We start from the raw sequence: 15,506 nt of genomic DNA on the forward strand, positions 1-15,506 counted from the left end.
ACTGTGGTGTGTGTCGCAATTGATTTAGGTATAATTTGAGCACAATTGCAGGTGTCTAACCCTTGTTCAATGTTGAATTGGTCTCAGATAAGACCACTGATGTATTCTTTTCAAACTTTATTGCTCGTAATTAACTTCTATTCAGTGTAGAGGCCATTCAACAGCTTCTGAGCCAAATGCGACACACAGGGCCTGAAATGTCAAATTGAATAGCGGGGAAAGTAAATAGTTCTGTAGAGCAGCAGCTCTTCCAACCTGCACAGCAAAATATCCAGCATTAATCAAACTCTCAGAGTGTTCAAATAGACCCAAATGTAGCGATTATTTATTTTTTAAGATATATATTTTTTGCTTGCGCCTTTTTTCTTTTTATTGACAGGAAATGGGAAGAGAGATTGGGGGGGGGGGTGACACGCAGTATAGGCCGTCGGGATCGGGAGTCGAACCCACGGCACACTGCCAGACTGGATTACCAGCCAAGGTGCCCAGACAGCTACGCCAGCCGCCCGGCCCATAATGAGGATTTTTCTGTTCTCCATTGAATCTTGTTCATATTATGTCTCATTCTTTTCTGAGCATGTTCATAAACAAGCAAATCCTGCGGGACTCAATGGAAACTCCCCATGAGTTATAATTGTCTCTCATTAGAATCTGACCTTTGTGACCCCCTCCCTGCCAGCTACTAGCTGCTAGAGAGGGACTCGGCAGCGTTGCTCACGTTAACATCATTAATACGGCGGTGACGACGAAATGTACACACAACATAACTCACTAGTGTGTTGTCAATTACACGATGATTACCCTGTGATCATTATAACCCTACACTCTACCCTGTGATGATTCATTCTCTGTCAGCTACACACTTGTTATAGCTTGTACCGAAGGCGATCAGGAGTGACAGAGAACACTGTATGAGCAAAACAAAAAAGACTTGATGTGTCACAGAAGTTATTATCGTTAGTTGATATATCAGAAGATGTGATATCACTACTTGATAATATGTTACAGACGGCATCATCAGGCATGGCTGCAAAGCCTGTTGGGACGACAGGGACCACTGGGAAAGTGACACCTAAAGCCATGCCGGAGGTACACTTTTATTGTGGCTGCTAAGCGGCGTGTGGGGCTTTTTTTTTGTTTTTCTTTGGCTGTTTGGTGTTTGTACACAACAGTAACACTTCATCCTTCATTTGGGACTCATCACTGTTGGGTGTTCATTCCCCGGGTTACGTGGCAACTCCTCTTGACTTCACAACCCTTCTTCCATGATGCTGTGGTTTTATCTCTTTCTTTTCATCCCAAGCCTTTTTGTAAAACATTCCTCCTCTTCTCTGTGGGTTCCTCCGGGGTGCGCTGCACACATCCATTCCCGCTTCTCACAATGGCCGCTTGCTGAGAACCTGCTCTTTCTCAACACGAGACCGCTGTGCTTGCAGTGAATGCTGCTGTATTTGTACTGTGAGCTGGGCATAATATTCATAACATTTTCATAACATGTGCTAAAACACTCGCTCCTTTGGTTTGTAGACGGCTCTTGTTACTCCTACAGTAGCCGGTGCTACTGTTATTGACATGGCGCCAGCAGAGGCGCGGGGCAGCACTAAAGATATCCCCAAGGTAACCTTTTTGGCCTTCGCTTCCTTCTTATTGAGTGTTGGTCTGTGATCCCAGGCCTACAGTAGATCACTGTTTCCCAAGCAGTGGGTCGGGACCCATTTGTAGGTCGCGGACACAATTTTATGGGTCCCTTCATTTATTATTTGTATTATTATTTCAAAACATTTTCAATAAAAAATACCAAAGAATTAAAAAATGTCATGAATTAAAAACTAAATTCAATTAAAGAAAATCAGTAATTTCATGTACACATCAAAGAAAAGTATAAGAAATTCCATAAATTAGAAAACAAACGTTGAAGAAGTAGTGAAACTAGCCGATCTACAAGCTCCCAACGCGGGGCGATGCGTTGTGAGCTTATAGATAATATGCTATTTCACTAGTTTTGGTCCTGGGGTCTTGAGCTAAAAGGTTTGGGAACCAGTGGCCTAGAAGATCATCTACTTCACGCTGACATGAAAGTCTGATTGTATAGCTCAAACCTCTTGTTCTAACCGCTTTGATCAGTCAGTGGTTTAACCCATTCTGGACGGGAACCCCTTTTGGTGTTTTAACTAAGCATTATGTTATACTTTAGCTATTAAAAAATATATATATATAAATATATATTTTTGAAAAATCGTGAAAATGTGGCACAAATCTTTGAATATAATATTCTTTCAGAAGACTTTTTATTTATTTCGACGTCAGGCCTAAATCGGTCCGTTTCGACCTGTTGTAAACTACACAGTACGTCTTTATACCTTTCGATCCGGGTCAGCAAACGTGTGTCAATTTAGACATTTGCACTGTCTGAGTGTCTGTATAACAACCGCTTTCTAGAAAAGTGTTAGGATTCAGAAGCCTCCTCAGGTCTAGATGGGTTCCTCTCTGTTGGTTGACTGCTCGCTGATCAAGGGTCAGACTAGTCTCAGCCCGGGCCGCTCAAAACACAAGGCAAACTAATTAGGGCTGTCACTGTTATTACATTTTACTTGACGATTAAAATTGTCGCTTTCTGTCAAAATTACATTTCTGTTTGACTTTTTATGCTTTGTAAACATAAAGGGTGCACAGGGAAGATATGACAAATAACTAAAACATGAATAGTTAAAGTAGCCGATCTACAAGATGTGAAGCAATTTTTTGTGTGTAGATCTGCTAATTCCAGTATTTTTGAAAATGTTTGAAAATATATAAACATTGTGATTATCTCAAATAATTGCGATTAGGCGATTATTATGTAATTACTGTGACAGGCCTACCTAAAATGAATACAAATTGCAATGATCTGACCATAGATCAACAGATACCTCTTTATGCTGCTTTACTGTAACCTTGAGCAAGAGTCCTTTGACTGTACATGTTATAATAATGTTTTGAGAGATATTTTAAATGCGCTCCCTGTGCGTTGTTGTGTCAACATGTTGAGTAATTGTTGCGTTGTTTGTAGACTGCGGTCAAAGCCACAGCTCCAGCAGCCCCTGCCAGCGGAGCCACCACCGCTCCAACCAAACCCAAAGAGTCTCCCAAAGGCACAGCCAGCAAGGTAGAGTTCTGTCACCAGAGCGCCGTTAAGAGAGCTCTTCAAACTCTTCTGTCTCCAAGTCTCTTCTGCTCAAAACTTCCGGTGCTTTCTTTGGTCTTCTTTGCTCCATTTCTTTCTCCTTACCCTCCATCCACGTTGTGCCACAGAGGCTGCTGTGAGACTGCATGCTGCTCTCACGCAGAATGATCCTTTGCTTCGGGAGGGTCGTCATCATCGCTCTGAATATGTTGTCGTTGCAGGAGATCTCCTTAGGGAAGCACGTCTCTCTGCTTCACACTTTCACACCTTGTTTTTTCTGCGCTGGAGTTGACTGGTTGGGAAGGAGGGTCTTTACTGTAGCTCGTGCTGTGTCCACACTTGCTGTTGCACTGCCACTCCCACTCAAACCACAGCTGGCAGGATTCAGGTGTTGTCGGGAAGCGGGAGAGGTGTTTTCTCCGCCCACATTTCATTGCATGTCTACGTCATCGGCTGCCGTCATGCTGGTGGCTTCAGGGATTGCTTGAGGTGGATGCTCAAAGCCTTGCTCACATGGTTCCTCCATCATAATGCCGTCTTAAGTTGTGACCAATGACGATGTTGTGGGAAACACCCCGAGTTTCTGTTTTCTACTTGATCTATAATCATCTTAAATGCATTGCCTTGTAGAGTGCCAAAGTCGCTCCTGCCAAAGGGACTCCGACCAAAGTGGATACAGCTAAAGGAACTCCGACCAAAGTGGATACCGCCAAAGTGGCTCCTACCAAAGTGGCTCCTACCAAAGTGGCTCCTACCAAAGTGGCTCCTACCAAAGTGGCGCCCGCCAAAGCCGCCAAAGCCGCTCCTAGTCCTACCAAAGTAGATCCCATTAAAGAGACTCCTACCAAAGTCGATGCCGCCAAAGCGGCTCCTAGTCCTGCCAAAGTCGATCCCACTAACGTTACAAAGTCTGCCTCAGCTGCTGCAACTGCGAGTGTTTCTGTAAAGGGAGAGGCAGAGGAGACTAAACCTTCACAGAGCAAGGTAGTTATATAATGTCTGTCAATTGTGATGTATATTTGTTTGGTACGGCCTGATACTGTAAGTCAAGCGCACCATCAGCACTGTGTTTGCTCTCTATGTAATAATGCACAATTAAATAGACCGTGTTATGCAATAGGCAGTGTTAACAGAGGAGCAAAAGTGTCTAGAATGGTTTTAATGTTACATTACATTTTGTGTTTTAGGATGCAGAGTGATTTAGGATGTAAGAAGGAAAGCACAGTGAGCGGCTCAGTCTGTTTAAGTGCCTTTTATTGTTATAAATAATAACTGGCGTCGGTTTCCAGCGCTAGTTTGAATCTTCCCCTCTAATCCTTGAAAAACGTGGATACTTTCAGGCATACACACATATATATATAGTTACAGTTATATCCAGGCTCGGCTCCAGGATGAAATGACTGAGGGTGCAGTTGAAAGTGGCGAGGGGGCACACCATTTTTATATAGTAAAACAATATCTACATACAACTTAAACTGAGGGGGTAGAATTTGCAAATGAGGGTGTCAGGTCCCCTCTGGCACGGTACCCCTCTGGCACGGTACCCCTCTGGCACGGTACCCCTCTGGCACCAGGCCTGGTTATATCGTCCAGCCTAGCCTAGTATGCTGACTCTCCTGGTCTGACTTGCAGGTGCAGGTCGAGGTTGCTCCCCCAGTGGTCAAGGCAGCCAAAGAGGTACAGTAGGATTACACACACCCATCAGAATACAGGTGTGTGTGTGTGTGTGTGTGTGTGTGTGTGTGTGTGTGTGTGTGTGTGTGTGTGTGTGTGTGTGTGTGTGTGTGTGTGTGTGTGTGTGTGTGTGTGTGTGTGTGTGTGTGTGTGTGTGTGTGTGTGTGTGTGTGTGTGTGTGTGTGTGTGTGTGTGTGTGTGTGTGTGTGTGTGTGTGTGTGTGTGTGTGTGTGTGTGTGTGTGTGTGTGTGTTCTACAGCGTGGTGAGATGTGTTTCTTGTATTTTACAGGCGCCCTCTGAGGACCCCTTTGATGCCCTGGCCAGCAGCTTAGCCCCCTCAAAACCTCCCACCCCCCCACCTGTATACACTGGGCCAGAGGTCACGGAGGTCAGTGTGTGCATGCGTGCGTGTGTTTAATATAAAGTGTGTTTGTGTGTGCTTTTGAGTCGAGTTGATGATGTTGATATGATTACATTCAAGCTGAGATCCGTATCTTATTTTAAAACGCTATTTTAACTGTGTGGTAGAGTATATTAATGCATTAAAACTGGGAAAGCATCTGTCATTTTTTCGTTGGCTACCCGTATTTAAAAATAGCAGAGATGCAAACTCACAGCACGTGACTTCCTGCCGCATGGTGTGCTCTTATACGTATAGTAACTGCTATTTTTTGGAACATTTTGGAAAGATTGTGATTTTTTTAACACACACATCTTCTCTTCTGGGGGGTCCCTAACACAAAACATGTTTCAGATGGGAGGTCAAATGGAAACAAATTTGGTTCCATTTGTACACTCTCACAGTTATATTAACAGTGGTTTTACAATATAAATTGGGGTACCAGAGATAGAAATGCCATTAAATCGGGGATCCGTAGCATAATGCGTGTGAAACTGGGGGTCCTTGAAATTAATATGTTTCGGAATCACTGCTAAAAATCCTCCCTTATCGGGGTCACTGGCATATGTTTTCAAATGGGGGGTCGGTGGCCTAATAAATGTTCATTTGGGGGTCCTTGACACGAAAAGGTTTGGGAACCACTGTCTTAATGGGTTAATCCAGGTGTGTAATAGTGTGCATTGCATGTGTGTGTGTGTGTGTGTGTGACAGCATGGCATCAACTGCATGGAGGGCGTTCTCTGTGGAGAGAGGGAGGACACACTCCCTCCAGGCTACAGGTTCGAAGATATGGTCAGTCACCACTAACTACATTTATTGTTTATTGGGAATCCCTGTTAGCTTTTGCCATGACAAAAGCTACTCATCCTGTTCCTGGGGTCCGACACAGACAAACATTTTAACAAAGACATGAATTACAATTATTCACAATCAATATAATCGAAATTAAACAAATAAAAAAAAAATCAATGAAAGTAGTTAAATTACACATTATGTACCCCTGGGGATTATTGCAGGCTTATTTGCATATGGTGTTCTTTTAACCCATTCAGGCCTGACATCGAAATTAAAAAAGAAGTTTTCTAAATCATGACAATTTTCTGAAAGATTTGAGGCACATTTTAACGATTTTTCAGAAATAGCAGACCTACAAGTTCATAGCGTGCCACTCGGTGGCGCGCTATGAACTTGTAGGTCTGCTATTTCTGAAAAAGCTTGTAGATCTGCTATTTTTCTAAATAGCTAAATTATAACATAATGTATGTAACCACCAAAAGGGGTTCCCGCTCAAAATGGGTTAACTTGATCGTGTGAATTTTGTATTTTTTATTGGTTATGCAATTCGGCAATGAGTTCCATCTTATTATAGCTCTATAGGTTATAGAAGATTTGAGAAGATTTGTACTTGGTTTAAGTGTTACCAGAACACCTGAACTGGATAACTGGCTTGTCTAGTCATATGGTCAAGTTAATCTCTTACGTATCCTACCTGGTCAAAGAGATACTGTTTTTTTTTGTCAATTGAAAGTAAAAAGGTGAAAATACGTGAATGTAATCTATTCTCAACAGTAAGCCATGATAGATTTATGTGCATATTTAAGACTGTTTAGGTGTAAATGTTAATTATGATAACTGACTTGTGAATTCACTCTGTGTTGCTCTGCATTTTCTAGACACCAGCTCAGCCAGATGTCAAACCAAAGGATGAGCCTGTAAGTGACGTCACACACACACACACACACACACACACACACACACACACACACACACACACACACACACACACACACACACACACACACACACTGTAATCACTGTCTGAATAGTCATTAGCTTGCATATAGTAACAAAGACATACAGTGCATACTTGTTGTGGACACACACACACACACACACACACACACACACACACACACACACACCCGCACATACTGTACACATACCATTTCTATGACCATATGATCTTCTGGTTCCTCTGGTGTAGGGAATGTTGCATTGCATTGTGGGGTGTTGGCTCAGCAAATAATAAAAAGAGGACCCACCTTGAACCCATTTGCTTTTCTACTGCCCAACCCATTCGCACAAGCAACCGTACACATTCACACCTGTAGGCAGTCCCGACCGCATACTTTATACAAGCTCACAACGTGCACACATGATCTGCTATTTCAAAGATTCTACATTAATAATTTGATTAATTATTAATCATCTAAATCCGCAAAGTAGCTTGTAACTAAACGCTGCTAAATAAATGTTGTGGAGCTGATTGGTTAGAGAGCCGGCCTGGGAAGGCAAAAGGTGCCAGGTTCTATTCCAGCCCTCAGCAATGTGTCCAAAGTGTCAACCTGAGCAAGGCACTTAACCCCTTAACTGCTCCCTGAGTGCTTCACACCCACGGCTGCTCACTGCTCCTAGGATGGGTAAAACATGCAAATTATTATTATATAGTACAATATTTTCCTCTGAGATGTAATCGACTAGAAGTTTGAAAAATCATAATACTCAAGTGAAGTAAAAGTTACCCCAGACATGCACAGTGCACAGAGTAAATGTACTTAGTTACTTTCCACCACTGCTGTCCCACCCACAAACGCAAGGCAAACACACACATTTCTACATGATCCTCCCATCACACTCCCACTATTTACTTTACACACTGCACACACACACACACACACACACACACACACACACACACACACACACACACACGCACACGCACACGCACACACACACCCATTCTGATCTGAATGAAGGCTACGCCTACTTTGTCTTATTATCTCTATCGGTGCTTGTTGCCTATACAGACACATGGCACTTATGTAATCCAGATGTTATCTTGTTCAAATATCGTCTCTGTCGGGTGGAAAGCTCGTATGTCCAAAACTTCAATGATTCTTCAGGATCCAAATTTAAAATGGCAAAAGTAGCAGAGCTTCCAGATCTGCTACTTTTGATGCCTTTGTGTGACACTGTAGTATGATCAAGTAGGACATTAATATATAATGCATAGATGCAGACTGTAACCTACTTTGTAAATGTAATCTGTAAGTGTGTCTTTGCGTCTTTGCTTTCGTACAGTATGTCACGGTTCTCAAATTGGGCATATAATGTAGCAACATCAAAGCGAGAATGATACGTCAAATGTTTTCATTGAGTGGAATTTAGTTGTGATTTAGGTTGTGTGGAATGCAATGGGTGGGGCAGTGTTTTTCCCCTTCCTTCACTGTTGCTTCACACAGTGCTGTCTGCTTTGGATCATTTAGGTATTTCTTACTCGGTCCAATGTGCCCTCTAGTGGATTTCGTTGCATGGCATTTCTAGAGCTGGTTTGCCCTCTCTCTGTGCTGTTGACAAGTCATTTGAGACATTCATTTTGTGAATTGGGATTCACTGTATTTTACTTTACATGGTTTATACTGTGGAAGTGATAAGCTCTGTGTGTAGTGATGCACTGTTTTGTTTGTCATTCTCAGAAGCCAATGAGCACAGATGAGGCCCTGGATTCTCTGTCGTTTGGTTTCATGAGCTCCACACCTCCCGCAGCACCCCAGGAAGAAAAGGTTTGGAGAGTCTCCAAACCTTTGATTAGACGTTAAAGTTAGAATGTTACACTTAGCTCATGAGTCATGACAGCACCACTGAGGCATCTCTACAAATCAGTTGTATCTGTCTTTTACACTACGTTGACAAGAGGATCATAATTAGAATTTAAAAATGTATTTCAATTTGGAATTTGGTATTCATAGTACAATAGCTCGCTCTGTAAAAATAAATTACATTTTCAAGTGAAAAAGGTGTCGACTGACAACCAACACTATATTTAACTGATAGTACATGTAGATAGTCTTTGGATCAAAGTATAAATTATACTTATTATCATTATTATTATCATCTCCAATAACATTTTTAGTGATTTCTACATTTTATGACAAAGACAAAACAATTAACTTGTATGTCATTTTTGTCTGGTATGTGTAGGAAATGGAGACGTCCTCATCTGCTGTCTTCTCGATCTTTGCACCACCTCCCCCTGCCTCTGCCAAGGTACAGTAAACATCTGGACCTAACTAATGATGCACAGCTGTGTGCAGCGTGCCGTAGAATGCATGGAATGCACGGTAGAACGCATGGATATAGGTGAACTCAGCCGCTTTGGGACATCAGCTAATATGTTATATATGAGTAGATATATGAGCATGTCAAAAATGAAATCAATTCAAATGTATTCATAGAGAACAACTCTCGTTGTGCCAAAGTGCTGTACAGAACACATCCATAATGTTGTAATAATGACTACTCATATTAATCAAAGGATTAAAATCACATGACTTGTTTGTGTTAGACTTTGGGCAAGCTTTAGTGGCTGATTTAATCCTGCTACTACTGATAAAACACTCAACACAGTGGCCTTGCGGTTGGAGTAATGAGTATCCACTATCCGCCCAGCGATTGGGAGGTTGGGGTCATACCAAACAAAGACTATAAAAATGGTTAGCCCTGCTATTCAGCACCAAGGCTTGTATTGGGGGTGAGTGAGTCCATACTGTATTCAATTCAATTCAATTCAATTCAATTCAATTCAATTCAATTCAATTCAATTCAATTCAATTCAATTCAATTCAATTGCCTTTATTGTCTCCGAGGAGAAATTTGTCTTGGGCACCAAGAGACAGCGTTATACATTACATAAATACATACACACACAGTTCTGTACTAGCGTCATGTCCAGGGGGTATACTTGTACATCAGGGCTGTGGCATGTACGTACTTGCTACACTATCAGGAGACCACAAGGGGAGGTACTGTAAACGTAATCCGCTCATCTCTTTTGTACATGCACTTTCTTGTTGATGACATATATTTTTATGTACATTTTGTTATGCTATTGTACCACAATGGAAACAAGTCCCCAGGACTTTTTTTGTGTTATTATTTTTTAACATTAATGACTTGCTGTACCACATACTGCTTACATTTCTGGCTTTTAAAGTATTCAATCAATCAATAAAATCACACCGTGTGAACTGAGTGGTGCAACTCCCCTCTCCCCCTACCCCCCCCCCCCCCTCTCTCTCTCTCTCTCTCTCTCTCTCTCTCTCTCTCTCTCTCATTAGCAGGCAACAGTGCAGCACTATCTCTCTCGCTCTGTTTCTGGCACAACAGCGCCACTTTTGCCCCTACTGGTACTCATAGTCACACATACATAGTCACATAGGTTAACACATAAATTAACACAGACATTGCTGTTCCTTGGAGTGGTTGCGCCACTCAAAAATATGCTGAGCTACGATTGGTCAGCTTTTATGCAGACAGACATACTTAGGGATCAAGACAGACAGATAGACATAAAGACAAACAAGTGGTTCCCAAACTGTGGTCGGGGTCCCCAAATATATATATATTTTTTTTTGGGGTGTCCCCAATTATGATTATTTTGGGGGTACTTGAGGCCTGAAACGTTTGGGAACACATGCTCTAGAGACAGCTAGGGCCCATTTTTTGCACCACGTGTAGAAAAGTCATGTGTCATCACTTTTCTCTCCTGCATGTGCTCCAGGAACCTGAAAGCCCTGCGGAGGTGAGTCCTGGGAAGCCTCCCGCCGACAAGAAAGCCAAGGTGGAGAAAGCTGCTGCTGACGACTTCTGTCTCATGTCTGGACTAGAAGCCCCCGTGGTCACCAAGCCCAAGACAGACGAGGTGAGATTGATTGATTGATTGATTGAAATATTTATTAACAGTTTGCAGAATTACAGTACATTTCAAGCACAAATACAAAGGCTGTTAAGGGGTCCACCATGTTCAATTCATCAAAACATTTAGAGACGTACAAATAGACACTTCTATATAGACAAAGAACAGAACAGGAATTCATCATAATGGAGGTAAAAAGGGAAAATAAACATATACAGTGAGGGAAAAAGGGGGGGGGAGGGGTGGGGGGGGTTTCAGATTTTACGGGCGCCAGTTTCGAATTGCAGCCATCCGTAGGTGCCCTTTGAGAGTGGTTTTGAAGGAGTCAAGGGATTCGCATGTCTTAATGACTGTTGGTAGGGCGTTCCACATTTTGTTGGCATAGGAGCGAAAATAATTTAGTCCCTTGTTTGTGCCGAATCTGGGTTGTACAGGAGATACACTCGGGCCCCTTTTCCACCCGGGTTGAACCAGTTTGGTTCTTTTTTCCCCACCTAATATTGAACCAGTTCAGAGTGTTTCCACTGAAAAATGAATTGGTGCAGACTGCAGAACCCTAAAAGTTGGTTCAGAACTGGAACCAAAAAATGGCAGCCGCTTCTGTGAAAGCACCAACTGGTTCCATGAATCTAGAACGGAACCAAATGTAGAACCAAAGTTCTTTTGGTGGAAAAGGGGGCCACACACAGGCAGGCACAGCACCAGAAGGAGCTCCGCTGATTCACCGTTCAACCCAGATTCGGCATAAACATGGGGTTAAATGCATTCTGCTGCTATGCCTCCACAATGTGGAATGCCATACCGACAGACATAAAAAAAAAGTGTCACTCCTTCCTTAACCTCCTTCAAAACCACCACTATAAAAGAGCACCTGTCCTTGGTCCTAACAAAGTCCAAGCTCAACACCAGAAATGAACCCCCACCCCTTCCAACTGTTTACTGTACATACTAGTGTTAATGATGTCTTGTATATTATTGTATGTCTTTAAACGTCACTATGAATTGAATACACAGGACCGCAATGGAAACAAGCCCTTAGGGCTTTTTGTGTTACCCTTATTGCACCGTTGTATAATCGTATCACTGTACTATTTGCAAACCGTTAATAAAGTATTCAATCAATCAATAGAATAGTTCATACAGCACATATTCACAATATGTATACATTTTTACTCCTATACTTTGACACTAGTATACACTAGTAGATCATCATCATTAGGCAGATTTTTTTAAACACGATTTTTTTTACAAAAATGTTTAGATTTTCATTATCGTGAGAACGATGGCTTCCATTTTCGCATTGCAACTTTTCAGGACTAGAAAGCCTGCAGTTTATTATTATTAGCTTGTATTCCCCATCGATGATGTCACTGGTGGACGGGTTTCTGAACTGCCCACAGCCCTCCTATGAGACACAGACCGAGTAGAAAAGAATTGCGCCATTTTTTTCATGATTATTAGTGAGGACCTATTATATGAAGATAGGTTGAAAAGTGGTGAAGTGGTCCTTTAACAAAAACAAAGGCTCTCCACGTAGATGATTTATTATTACTGTCTCTTGTCTCCTTCAGGGTGCTTCCATGTCTCTGGATGCCCTCAGCGCTCTTGGGGACATACTGGGAGCCCCAGAACCAGTACCCGAACCCCCCAAACTCAGACCCGAGGACATCATCTCGGTACGGAACACCCTTTATTGACCCTTCATTAGCTTGGCTCACAATAGATAACCTCACGTACTGTGGCATGTTACCTGGCCTCTAAAATTAGGGTTGGACGTGTACTTTGGGGTGATCATGAATCTGTTGAAGGATTCGATATAACTGTGCATTTTTTGCATAGTGTTAAACGTTCTCTTCATCTCTTTCTCACCTTGACCTTTTTCCCGGTTTTAGGAAGGCAAAGTCGAGTCGGAGAAGGGCGTTCGTGTTGGAGAGAGGGACGACACTCTCCCTCCAGAATACAGGTTTTCCGAAGACGATGTCAAAGATCTGCCCGCTCCCAAACCTGAGGTGAGACACCTCAATATACAACTGTCAGTCCCATTATAATGTCTCACCTGCCACATGCTGTAACAGGTCTATAAGCAAAGATTGAGAGCACTTGACTTTGAATGATTCTCTACAACTGTTGGTTCTCATCAAGCTGTCTTAAGCCGCGAGTTGCTTAGCAACGCTTATAAACGGCGCAGACGTAACTTATCTTCAAACCTTGATATTATATCTCAGCGTTTAATTCACAATATGAAGTTAGAGTAGATAAACTCTTAGTAGAACTTTATGTTTTTCATTCAAAATGTTAAAACCATGACCTTTTCGTCCTACACTATATGACCGTCATTAGTTCAATATGTGACGATGAATCTCACATGGGACTGAAATGTCATATTTGTAACTTTTTCATTTGAAGCATTGTTGTACTGGGAGTGATGCTGTACCAACCTACATCAACTTTTGTTTTACTTTTAGGCAACAGCCACAAAAACTAGAACTTTGATGGTCTTACCCATCATAACGTGCTCCATCTCATAATAAACGATTGCTGACATGATGTGATATAAAGGATACTTCATGTGATATATAAATTAAATACTAACAGAAGCACCTCTCTGTCACTTTTCTCTACGCAGCCCTCCATGGGAGCTGGTGAGGCCTTGGACTTCCTGTCTGGAGACTTCCTGGCCCCCTCAGTGTGTGCCCCTGCTGCCCCCCCATCAGCCCCTCCCCCCACACAGGTGATTATTAACCACCACTTATTATGAATGTGTCAGGATGGAATGTACTTTTAATGATATCATGTATATACGTGAGTAATACATAAATACACTTACAGTACGTATTAGGATTATACCTTTCTGCATTGTTACTGTTTTTTTTGTCACCCATCTGGCTCTATGTATTGATTGATGGATTGATTGATTGATTGATTGAATACTATATTGGGTACAGTAAAACCGGCTACAGTAAAACATTTAGGCTAAAAGGATAACAGAAACAAGTCCATTGTGGTCTAATGTATTATTCAGTTGATCAACAGAGCAGAGAATACAGTGTATACTGGCAGTGTATGACCCCTCATTTCAATGGGAAATGATATCTTATCTCCACGGATGCTTTTTCAGGCCAGTTTTGAAAGAAACCAGTGATTCACATCCTTGGATGTGGATGATGTCAGGGCATGTGATCTATTGCTGAGAGCAGTTTGTGTTTCCTAGGCCAAGGTAGAGGATCTGTCAGCTCTGGATCTACTCGCTGGAGATTTCGTGGCTCCATCCAAGTCCTCTTCTGTCCAGGCTCCCATACCAGAGGTAACGATAGACTGAAGTCCTGTTTGAATGTTTGTGTAGGGCTGCTGCTGACCATTTTGTTTGCCCTACGCATGAATTCTTCCCCCCGACGAGAGCGCCGTGTTTCCTCATGCAGATCGTCTACTTTCGCCGTTTGATTTGTCCTAATGTTGGTGCTAAATAACACTTAAACTCACTGCCAGGCCTGGCCGGGGAGGAGGGGCCGCTCCAGCTCTGAGCAGATCCACATGGGCACGCATGCAACTTGAGGACGCATGCACGGGGGCTCGTTATTAAGCGTCAGAGCCACGGAGAAAATTATTATTATCAGGATCTCTCACAAAAATAAATGCAACATAGACGGGTCATTTTTACTCTCAGCGTTAAGATGACACAAGATTTGTAACTGTGTAGTGTTCTGTTCAGTACAGACTGGTCTCAGAATGTGCTTTTTGACTGTCTGCTCTTTTCTCCTCCTGTAGAAAACAGTTTGTCCGCTACCGCCAACTGCCCCTGCCAAACCCATTACCGATGAGGTAACTCACACACCTTGTCTGCACTTAATTAACCCATTTTGGACTGAGGTCGAACAGTTTTCTGAAAAACCTATGTTTCTAAACTTTCTATATCGGTGGTGCTCAACCTTTTTCATGTCAAGGACCCTCAGAATTATCTGTATTTGGCCGCCAACCCCCATCTCAAAATATGTTGTTCCAGGGACCCCCCAAGAAGCAAATATTTGAGTTAAAAATGTTCACTGTGAAAGAATATTCAAAGATTAAAAAACAAATAGGAGATCTACAAGCTCGTAGCGCGGCACTTGGTGCCACGCTATGATCTTGTAGATCTGCTATTTTTCAATAGCTAAAGTATTATGCTTAAAACACCAAAAGGGGTTCCCGTCCAGAAAGGGGTTGAGGTTGAGATTTTTCTTTTAAGGATTTAAAATGCTACAGTATATTACAAATTGTTCCTTCCCACCTCAGGGTGCTTCTATGTCTCTGGATGCCCTTAGCGCGCTTGGTGACACACTGGCAGCTTTCGAACCAGCACCTGAACCGCCTAAACTCAGACCTGAGGACATAGTCTCGGTATGCAACACCAACACTGTCATACTGTACTCCTGAGTGCCATTTTGACACTCTCAGTATTAAACTAACACTTTACTGTGTACCTGGTAGGGCTTTAAGCAACTAGTCTAGCAAACTATTTTTTTTTTACATAATAGGTAGGCCTAGGCAACTAGTCAACTAGTAAAAATCACACCTGTGTGAACTGAGTGGTGCAACT

General features: G+C 42.4%; 1 protein-coding gene across 18 annotated transcripts in view; it reads left to right on the plus strand.

The window, feature by feature from the left end:
• cast (calpastatin) overlaps nucleotides 1-15,506 on the plus strand; it is a 61,992-nt gene that overhangs the window by 34,759 nt on the left and 11,727 nt on the right. For 9 of the 18 annotated variants that reach the window (XM_079509448.1, XM_079509445.1, XM_079509450.1 and 6 more), the window contains 17 exons: nucleotides 1,009-1,089; nucleotides 1,528-1,617; nucleotides 3,050-3,145; nucleotides 3,794-4,147; nucleotides 4,796-4,840; nucleotides 5,128-5,226; nucleotides 5,950-6,030; nucleotides 6,912-6,950; nucleotides 8,715-8,801; nucleotides 9,220-9,285; nucleotides 10,799-10,939; nucleotides 12,505-12,609; nucleotides 12,826-12,942; nucleotides 13,560-13,664; nucleotides 14,145-14,237; nucleotides 14,699-14,752; nucleotides 15,203-15,307. In XM_079509448.1, the coding sequence (XP_079365574.1) occupies nucleotides 1,009-1,089; nucleotides 1,528-1,617; nucleotides 3,050-3,145; nucleotides 3,794-4,147; nucleotides 4,796-4,840; nucleotides 5,128-5,226; nucleotides 5,950-6,030; nucleotides 6,912-6,950; nucleotides 8,715-8,801; nucleotides 9,220-9,285; nucleotides 10,799-10,939; nucleotides 12,505-12,609; nucleotides 12,826-12,942; nucleotides 13,560-13,664; nucleotides 14,145-14,237; nucleotides 14,699-14,752; nucleotides 15,203-15,307 (1,758 nt within the window). The remainder of the gene's footprint in view (nucleotides 1-1,008; nucleotides 1,090-1,527; nucleotides 1,618-3,049; nucleotides 3,146-3,793; nucleotides 4,148-4,795; nucleotides 4,841-5,127; nucleotides 5,227-5,949; nucleotides 6,031-6,911; nucleotides 6,951-8,714; nucleotides 8,802-9,219; nucleotides 9,286-10,798; nucleotides 10,940-12,504; nucleotides 12,610-12,825; nucleotides 12,943-13,559; nucleotides 13,665-14,144; nucleotides 14,238-14,698; nucleotides 14,753-15,202; nucleotides 15,308-15,506) is intronic. The other 9 variants (XM_079509439.1, XM_079509451.1, XM_079509437.1 and 6 more) reach the window with 2 other exon arrangements.

Source organism: Electrona antarctica (assembly GCF_951216825.1).
Source record: "Electrona antarctica genome assembly, chromosome: 9".
NCBI lineage: Eukaryota > Metazoa > Chordata > Actinopteri > Myctophiformes > Myctophidae > Electrona > Electrona antarctica.